This window comes from Terrapene carolina, unplaced genomic scaffold, assembly GCF_002925995.2.
Source record: "Terrapene carolina triunguis isolate 2854851 unplaced genomic scaffold, T_m_triunguis-2.0 Scaffold42, whole genome shotgun sequence".
Lineage (NCBI taxonomy): Eukaryota > Metazoa > Chordata > Testudines > Emydidae > Terrapene > Terrapene triunguis.
The window spans coordinates 4,271,276-4,281,223 of NW_020664393.1; the positions used below are offsets into that span (position 1 = coordinate 4,271,276).

Genomic DNA, 9,948 nt, shown 5'->3' on the forward strand with positions numbered 1-9,948 from the left:
CGGGAATGGGGACTAGGAGGAAGACTGGGACAGTGAGTCCAGAGGGGGAAACTAGGGCTGTCTGAGCCCTGGGACTGGGATGGGAAGTCTGAGGAGTGGGGGATGGGACTGGTTAAGCGAGGCGACTGGGGCAAGGCGCCAGTAGTGAGAGAGAGTCAAGATGGGGACGTGGACAGTTTGGAGTGGATGTATCAGAAGGGGTCAAGCTTGTGGGGAACGGGTAGAAGACTCTGTGCCCCCTAGAGCACACTCCTGTCCAGAGGCTGGAATGGAACCCGAGATTCCTGAGTTTCACCTTTCCCCTGCTGTCAGCAAATATCTGTGAAATGCAGTGGCAAAGTGTGTGTTTCATGTCTCGCTAGTGCTGCTCCACATAGAATTAAGATTGCCTGTGTATCTGATGTTTCTTAACTTTTGAGTGTTTGACTTTGCAACTTTAATGTCCTTTTAACATAGGGTTTTTGTGTGTGTGTGTAATAATAGAAATGTTTACTAATAACAGCAATGTGCCAGTGGTGAAAAACTGCTGCCTTAAACACACAGCATGATATACATCGTTCAGGCTCAATTGTGCCATTTAAGCACAGTCACACCACCCCAGGGGGAACTAGGGTGACCAGATGACAACACTAAAATATCGGGACACATTGGGGTGCTGTCAGCCCCGCCCACAGTCCACCCCCACTCCTCCCAGGCTCCGCCCCCAGTCTGCCCCATGTCCCGCCCCCTTCCCGCTCGGCTCCCCCCCCTGTGCTCTTCCTCATCCCCCGGCCCCTTGCTGGCTTGCTGCATCCCTCCTCAGTCCACCCACCCACCGCTCGCCTCCTCACCCCATCTGTCCGCCGCTCGCTCACTTGCCTCGTCACCTTCCACTCACCTCTTCACCCCTCCCCCCGCCTGCCACTCACCCCTACGGCGCTGACTTCCCCTCTGCCAGGTGGGTGCTCGCCCATCCCCCACCTCTTCTCGCCCAAACATCCGCCCTCGCTCCGCCCCCATTCCACCCTCTTCCCCCAAGTCCCCATCCCTGCCCTGCCTCTTCTCCACCTCCTCCCCTGAGCGCGCCGCGTCCCCGCTCCTCCCCCCTCCCTCCTGGAAAGCGCTACGTGCCGCCAAACAGAGGTTAGGCAGCGGGAAGCGCTGGCGGGGGGGAGGAGCAGGGACCCGGCATGCTGGGGGGAGGGAGGGAGAAGGAGGTGAGGAGGGGGAGCTTGGCTGCAATTTTTCCCCGTGGGTGCTCCAACCCTGGAGCACCCACGGAGTCGGCGCCTCCCTCCCGCTCGCCTCCTTACCTGAATATCAGGACAAATGGCGTCCTGATCGTACATTGATCAGGATGCGGGACAAAGGGTTAAATATTGGGACAGTCCCAATTTTATTGGGACATCTGGTCACCCTAGGGGGAACACCAGGAGGCACTGTGCAGTCTGCCTTCCTGAGATGCTTGACATATACAGGTTGTTCACTGCTGTACACATTTATGAGGCTAGCCAGGGTGTGTGTGTTTCTCCCAATAGAAATAGAAATGTAGTCACCCCTAAACTCCAATTCTGTTTGACCCTTCAGTGGGACGGCTCTTTATGCTCTTCTTACTGCACCTCACTCTGCATCCGTGTCCTAGCCGGGCACAATCTAGCCCTTTCTGAAGTTAATAGCAATAATGTGCTGAATTGCTTTGAGTATATTGTCTATGGGACCATACTTACTTTGTTGCAAGTACCTTGCATGACTATGACCTACCCTAGTTATCCATGTTTCCAGTTCTGGTAACACAGTTGCCTTTGTCATTAGATACTTTGCATTGCAAACTGGAATCATTTAAATGGTGTTTTTTGTAGCTGTAGAAATACTGACTTTTTTGTGTCTTTATTTACAGCTTTTACGAGAATTGAAGCACCCCAATGTGATTGCATTACAGAAGGTTTTCCTTTCTCACAGTGATAGAAAGGTTTGGCTGCTGTTTGATTATGCCGAACATGATTTGTGGGTAAGTGCAATTTTCCTGTATTTTTGAAATATTTATACAGCATTCATATGTGACACTGAGATGTGTCTGTATGTAATATAGTTAAGGTTGTAACTGAGGATCTATTATAATCTCAATTTTGGCCTTCCCTCTAATATCCATGAAAAATGCCATATCAGCCTCAAAAATGGAGATTAGATTTGAAGGCAAAATTGAATATGCCTACCATATTTGAAGGGAATAGTTTATGGGGTTCCCAAATTGTCACCCTAAAATAGAAGTGTGAAGAAGCTTTCCATGCTTTCTTTTGGCTACTTTTGTTACAAAAATTAAGTGAGAGAGAGATTAGTTTCCTGGCCTCCCTCATCAATATCTAGTGCGGAAAACCAAAATCCAGTTGTTTTATACACTAATTTCAACGTTTATTAACGTCTGAATTTGTTATGTTGCTATGAGTGAGGCCTGTTCTATTGAGTTTAGAGTAGGATATGAAATGATTTCTGGAGATTTTTTAAAATGAAAACTTATATCTCTAGCTCATTTCCTCATAGTGATAGCATGTCAGTGGCAGAAAGAGAATTTTCCCCCCAAAAGTCTCATGATATTTGGTTTGATCTGTTATAAACTGAGGTTTGCTACAACATTGTGTTTTGGATTTGTGTACAGATTCTCAAGCTCCATTTCCTCATCCAAAATATATGGGTTGCTTAGATCTGGGGGCTTGGTCAGGCCCAGAAGAGAACAAAACATCCTAAGAATAATTTGTGGTGATTAAGTTCCTTTGAAAACGTTCTTGCCACTTCTGTCCTTGCCAGTGTCAGTCTCAATGTTATTATGAAGGCATCACTATTATGGAAGTTAGCATTACTAATGATATGTTTAATGTCAGTGGCAGATTGTTGAATTGCTTGTAATTACAAGTATGTTAGATAATGAGAGCTATTTATACAAGACACTATCAGAAGTTTACTACTAAGGAAAGTAAACACAGACTATGCACAAAGTAAAAGAAAACTTAAATCAGAGTGAATCAAGTCATGAGATTTAATCCTCCTGCATATAATCTAGTTGAATCAACTTGCTCTGACATGGTGACAGTCTTGCACTGAGTCACTTCAGAAGGTTTTTCATCGAAGTCAAGTGACGCAAAAAATGTGTGTACTCTACACAGGTGATAACTAAGTGTTATATTCCCATTCTACATATTATAATTTTACATGCATAGAATTTAAATAATTCTGTCCATCAGTTGAATTTATTTGCTTTTTAGAGTAACCACAAGAACCATTTTACTGCTGCACTGAGTGGCATGTTCAAGAACTCTTTTCACCAACCTTTGCTATTCTAATTTTTTTGTGCATGTGGTATTCATATTGTGTAAAAAAAAAACACCACATGGCTAATAGATGAGAAATCACTATGTTTTAATGTTCTCACCACTCCTTACGGGTCTGGCTGTTATTTAGTCATAGTCCCAGTTTAGTTAATTGATATATATTATTTGAGATGTAATGTTTGTTACCCTAGTTGTTTCTGGCCTCTCACTTTCTCCTCACTCTTTTCTGTGCAACATGTGCTGTTCAAATATTTTTCCTTTCCCATGCACCTGATCATGTCTCTCTGCTTTTTAATCTTTACAAGAACTCTCCTTCTTCCTCTGCATAAAATTAGTTACATTCAATACTCTCCATAACTTGGTTCTTGCCTAAACCTTTGGCCTCATCTCCTCTACAAGCCCCTTGTTCCTTCCATTTCTCCCAAGCATCACTCCTAACTTCCCCTTTTGTCTCTTTTGCTCACTCCCAACTTTGTGTCTTTTTTCATGCTGCCTCCTACACAGGAACAGCCTCCCAGTTAACGTACGTAAAGCTCCTTCACTCTCCTCCTTCAAAAAGCTCCTTAAAATCCCGCATTTTGTGAATCATTTCAGTAGTAATGTCCACTTGTTTCTGTGTTGTGGTGTTTTGCATTTCCTGTGCTGCACAACTTGGGCCCTTATACCTTTTGGGGAAGAGAACTTACTTGTTTTGCATAGGATTTTTACTGAACAGCACTATATACTCTCACAGCATTAGCCAAAACAAAATAAGTATATTTAATGCCTATATCCATCTGAAAAGATTTTTTTTTTTTTGGAAATTGTTGGGTAATAGATGTGCTTTTACTAAGAGAGATACACAGGTGACCAACATTTTCAAATTTGGGTGCCTAAAGTTAGTTACCCAAATCCATATTTAAGCACCTAAATTAATGTGTCCTGATCATTAAAGTTGCTAATCATCTGCAACTCTTAACAGCTTCAGTGGGAACTGTAAATGTGGATCACTTATAAAAATCAGGCCACTTTTAATTAAAGTGGTTATCTTTAGCTCCTATGCTAGAAAATTTTGGCCAGAGATGAATAATGAAGTATGCCAGATATTATCTTATTCTATATATTTTGTAGTACAATAAAAATTCAACCTATTTTAATGAACAAAAATGATGGGTAGAAGCCCAGTCATTAAAAGGGATAGTCTTTGGATTCAGATGATGATTACATTTTATTAAAATTCTTTTGTGATGGACAAGAACAAACACTACTTATTTTTGTTCAGCGTTTTTAATACAGAAGCATCACAGACCACCTCACATTTGGTGACAAATATATTAAACTACAAAGTTTACTTGTAATTTATGTTAGTCACTGTAATGTATCTTCTTAGCATCTGTGGTTGGCATAAGGAAGAGGTGAAGAGAGCTGTAATAACTTAAAAACATTTGACTAAGTATGTATCAATATTTGTATTATCCCTCCCTGCAGACATATTAACTACCCACTCATTAGCTAATATAATCATACTGAATCCCCAAAATACCTCCCAAATTTTACCAGACAGGCAAAACAAAATCCACATGATTTGAGGAAAGCATGCTTGTTTAGAGATGAACTTTGGCCATGTAGCAATTCATCGAACCAATACAATAGTAATACTCGGTTTTATACTTTAATTCCAAAATCCTTAATATAATCCACATATGGCTTCCATATGTTTTTAAATTCTGTCCTGTGTCCTTTCAATCTGTCTTTCAAATGATGCAATCTGAGGTAAGGTGAGCCAACGTGGCACACTCCGGGGAAGAGACGGGGGAGGGGAGTGCTTGGCTGCCGGCGGAGCCTGCCCTGCAGCCGGAGCCAGCAGGACCAAGCTTCTGCCCGCTGCCCCCGCAGGAGAGAGTGGGGGGCGGAGAACAGCGGGCCGGGGCCCCTTTGGACCATGGCCCGGCGCCATGGCGCCAATTGACCAATGATAAATCCGGTATTGCTCTCTTGCTGTTTTATAATTAAGGAACTTTGTTGACCTATTCTGTTTTCATATAATTTTCCTTATTCTGTCTTAGTTTAAGGTTTTATTCTGCTGCCTGTCACTTCCTTTGTGGGTCATAAGCATTTTATGACATCACTTTTAAAATTTATAAGAAACAAATTAAATGATGGCCACTACATTCAACATTTTTTAGTAACTTTTTTTTTTAAAGACCATAGATGAGATCTGGCTAGAGATGTGGTTTTTATTGGCAAAGGTTATGTATTTATAACCTTCCAGCAGGTCAGAAATGTGTAGGATTCCCAGCTACACCAATAAACCTTTATGCCATTGTAACCCACACACATCCTGGGTTTGGTTTTCTGTCCCATCTAGTGGCACTGAGACCTCTTAGAGAGAGATTAATGAGTCTGCTCTATATCCTTAGTTAAGAGCTGGCTTTTAGCTGCAGTAGAGGCTCATGCGTTTAGCTCCAGAGGTTCCAGGTTCGATCCCGCCTGCCGACGAGCGGGGCCTGTCAGTGTTGCACCATCACCTTTTTAATATTAGTATTCCCTTTATATGCTCTTTGATTGAAATATTCAACAGATCTCTCCATCCTGTGTATTATATTATACATCCTTTCTATTTGCTTAACTAGATTCCTGCTCTTAAAGAAAATTAATATCCATTTTGCTGTCCTGAATTGGTGAGATATCTTTCCTTCTGTAGCTTATGGCACAGAGCTGATCCTCAATAAGTTTATCTGCAGATACCAGTGATACCAGTGAAACTGTTATAATAAAAAATTGTTATGCAATAATGTTGGATGTTAATCTATTACACATACTCTGCCTTCTTAAATTAAAGAAAAAGGTTATAAGCATGCAGGGATTGTCTTTAATATATGATTTTCATCTAGTAATAGAAATGAGAAATCCTATTATGCTCATTTAGTTTAGAAAGCAAGCACAAAGGATCCTCTTTGGATCCAAGCTTCCTAATTCCAATTGACTCAGCATTCAAATAAAGATTTACAATTTTACATATCAAACTTCAAGGAAATAGTCTGTATTCTTACTATTAATTTAATAGTGATGGTGAAGAGCCTGCTAGTAAGTACAAATAGTACTGCAAATTTAAGTGGATTCCATCAACATTTTCCAATATTTAAGCCATACTCAGATCTTGTGCAATTCCATTGGTTTTACTTGGTTACATTAAGTCTGATTTTAGCTCTTACTCATAAGGATAGGCTCAAGCAGCAACAGGTCCCAAATATTTTTACATTACTTAAATGTAGGCTTGGCAAGCCAGTCAATTGACCACCATGGTCAAGTATTGTCAAATATTTCAGCAAGAATCCCCTGATTCACGGTGGCTAAAGATTGAGGATTTTTAAAAAAATCAGATTTTTTATTTAAATCAGATTTTTAAAATTTTGTTATTAAATTCTCATTTGTTTTTAAAAATCAGTTTAAATTAAAATCTGAGTTTAATACAAAATATGTCAAGGTCTAAATTTATTATATTCTCTTAAAATATTTAAATAAAAATGTTGAGCTTCTACAAAAACTTTGAGTAAAAGGCTGCTTTTCTAGGTAAAGAAAGAACTGGGAAAAACATTCAGCTTTTGAGGTCAAGCTTTGTAAATGTGGCACAACAGCTCATGAACTGTATTAAGGGCTTAATCCTGTGGGGACCCAGGGGCTGTGCTATGGGTGCAAGAGACTGGCAAAGTCATCCAAGGTATTGGGACCTAGCCTCTGACTCCAAGAGACACCAAAACGTAACTCATCAGGATCAATCACAGAGCCCACTTAGATACTCCTATTTTATAGCTTTTCCCTACCTGAACTCTGATTGGCTCAGTTTTCAATTTAAAGAAAGTCACACCACTGAACAGATGGAAGTCACACGGTAAGCACCTGGGACCTGAGTTTGCTGAAGTGCTAAACCAACTTCTGACAGCAGTAGCCTCTTCTGTAGGCACAAAAGGAATATTTTCTTCATTTGGACTATTTCATTTGAAGTTGATAAGTTGATTGGGAGTTGAAGAAGCTAGAAAACTCGTCTTTCTCTTCTCATCATGAATAAAAACAAGGAGGAAGCAGATGAGATCTACTAGTTTTAAAAGTTTGAAGGATACCCTGAGTAACTTATCTTCAACAGACTTAAGACTGGTCTACGCTACAAACATAGGTCAGGTTAACAGGGCTGTGAAAAATGTCACACCTTGGGTGATGTAGTCAAGGTGACCTAAGCTCCGGTATAAATACTATGATGTTAACCTAGCTACTGTTCTCGGATGGTAGATGTACTACAGCGACAAAGAACCCTTCTGTCGTAAGTGTCTATATTATAGCAGCACAGCTACAGTGCCACATCTGTGCTGCTGTAGTTTACCTAGTGTAGAAATATCCCTAGGGGTGTAGAAACTTAAGCTCCAGTCACTTTCACTTAGGCACATTTGAAAATATTTCCAGGCTGATCTGAAATCAGTTTAATTGACTGACTACAGTTAATCCTTCCGTTCCTTTAATAAATTATTTAGTTGTAAATGTGAAACATGTTTTGATAAGCTAAGTTTATGTATCCAAAACATTTTGGTTTGTTTAATAATAAATTTTATATGCTGTTTTGTGTGTTTAATTAAATTCCAGTTACCATCCTAATGCACCTTGACACAAATAATGAGCAAAAAATTAATTATCTAGTAAAAAAGCAATATATTATTCACCATTTTCTAACATACTAAACTACAATTAATAATCTGAAAATGTTAAGCTCTACAATTGCTTAAATAAATGTGTGTAGTTATGGTGTACCCTCCTAGATAGCAAAAAGATATACTAAATCTAGTGTGAAAAGGCTCTATTTAGCTGTAAATCAACATTTTTTAATGATTATATCAACCAATGAGATTGCATCTTCTTTAGAAAATAACTGAACTACAAATGGGGAAGTTGATTAAAATTGATGATTTAAATAGAGGCTTTCCACTTGGTGATTTAAATAAATCCACCCTGTCCTGATGTAGGTGGAAGCCTCCCTTTGCATCATGGTGCATTCTTTATTACATTTTGCATTTTTGCATAGCAGCCTTTTTATGACTTACTAGCCATACTAGAAGTCATCCACTCCTATCCATCCTTATATTTTTGTTGCTGTTGTTTTGCTCTGGCTTTGTTGGTCTGATGCAGTTTTACTAGGCAAGAGTGTTTTGAAAGGTCAGACTTCTGTTCTGAATGATCTAGATTGTGTTTGTTCTCTATTTTGTTATGGGTCTTTGTGTTACCTAGAGTAATTTAGTTTTGATAGTGTTTGTAATGAAAGTCTTAGTGTGACCTCTGATACCTTAAGGCTCCACAGAGTACCTCAAAATCCTCCCAGAGGTTGTCCGTAAGTTGTTGTTGTTGATTTTTTTTTAAGTGTTCACATTTGCTGTTACTTAACAGAGGTAGATTGCAAATCAGATGAAGAAGTAGACTACAGTGTAGTGGCTACTGTTATTATTTTTATTTTACTTGTAAGTAGTGTAGCAGATAATAGGTAATTAATGGGTGATCAGTTAGAACGAGAGAAATTTCTGCTAATTGATTACTTTTCCAGCCTCTCTTTTACTGATCTTGTGGTTTTTGGGTCGATCTCCTCATGACTGACTCTAGTGCATTGCTGCATTTTGGCTTTCTCAAGCAACAGCAGTAGCATGAAATTAACGTTGATACTTGAGTTAAATCTCATACTTCAGGATTTAAGTCACTCTCCTCGAACTATTAGAGATCAAGATGAGACCTAATGTAGGTGGACAGAATATCCCACATCTCCCTCCTGTGGGATTCTTGCACCTTTTTCTGAAGCATCTGATGCTGTTCACTGTCTGAGCCAGGATACTAGACTAGATGGACCTTGGGTCTGATCCATTCTGAGGTTTTATGTTCCTATGAATTTCACTGTTACCCACAGGCTTCTGAATAGCAGCAGTAATTCTGACTAGTCTTGTTAATGTCACTGTTTTATCCTTTAAAAGTCTGTTTCAGTGCATAAACCAGCGCTGATGATTGATTCTTTCTAACTGATGATAATTAGGAAGAAACTTTCTCTATGGACAGTCTATTTTATAACTGCCTACTGCAAAGTTTTTTGCACCTTTCTCTGGTACTGGCTATATCAGCAGTACTTATGTAGGGTTACCATTCGTCCGGATTTACCCGGACATGTCCTGCTTTTTGTGTTAAAAATAGCGTCCGGGGGGGAATTTGTAAATCACTAAAAATGTCCGGGATTTCCCCCCCATGCAGAGCGAGGCGCGGCTGGGAGGGCTGCAGGAAATTCAGCCGCTCGCATGGGGCTCTGGCAGCCAGAGCCCTTCACCCGCAGCTTGCCGGGCTGACTCCGGAGCAGCTGTAGAGCTCCTCCTCCCCGCCCCCCCCCCTCCGCATTCTGAGCCGGCCGGCCTGCCGGGCCGTTTGCATCGGGCCTCGGCAGCTCCTCCTCCCCTGCTGCCCAGCGCCCTGCTCCAGCAGCACTGGGTGGGGTGGGACCGGGTTGTGTGTTGCGCTGGGGAGCGCAGCCACGTGTCCGGCTCCGCACAGAGCCCAACACCATGTTCTGAGCGGCAGGGTAAGGGGGCCAGGGGGCAGGAGAAGGGGCAGGGAGATTTTGGAGGGGACAGTCAAGAGACGGGGGGGGGGG

At 41.1% G+C, this 9,948-nt stretch overlaps 1 protein-coding gene across 1 annotated transcript in view; it reads left to right on the top strand.

Annotated features, from left to right (window-relative positions):
- Window positions 1-9,948, top strand: part of CDK19 (cyclin dependent kinase 19) — a 212,649-nt gene that overhangs the window by 103,659 nt on the left and 99,042 nt on the right. Inside the window, exon 3 of the mRNA XM_026653668.2 lies at window positions 1,877-1,987. Coding sequence (XP_026509453.1) covers window positions 1,877-1,987 — 111 coding nt within the window. The remainder of the gene's footprint in view (window positions 1-1,876; window positions 1,988-9,948) is intronic.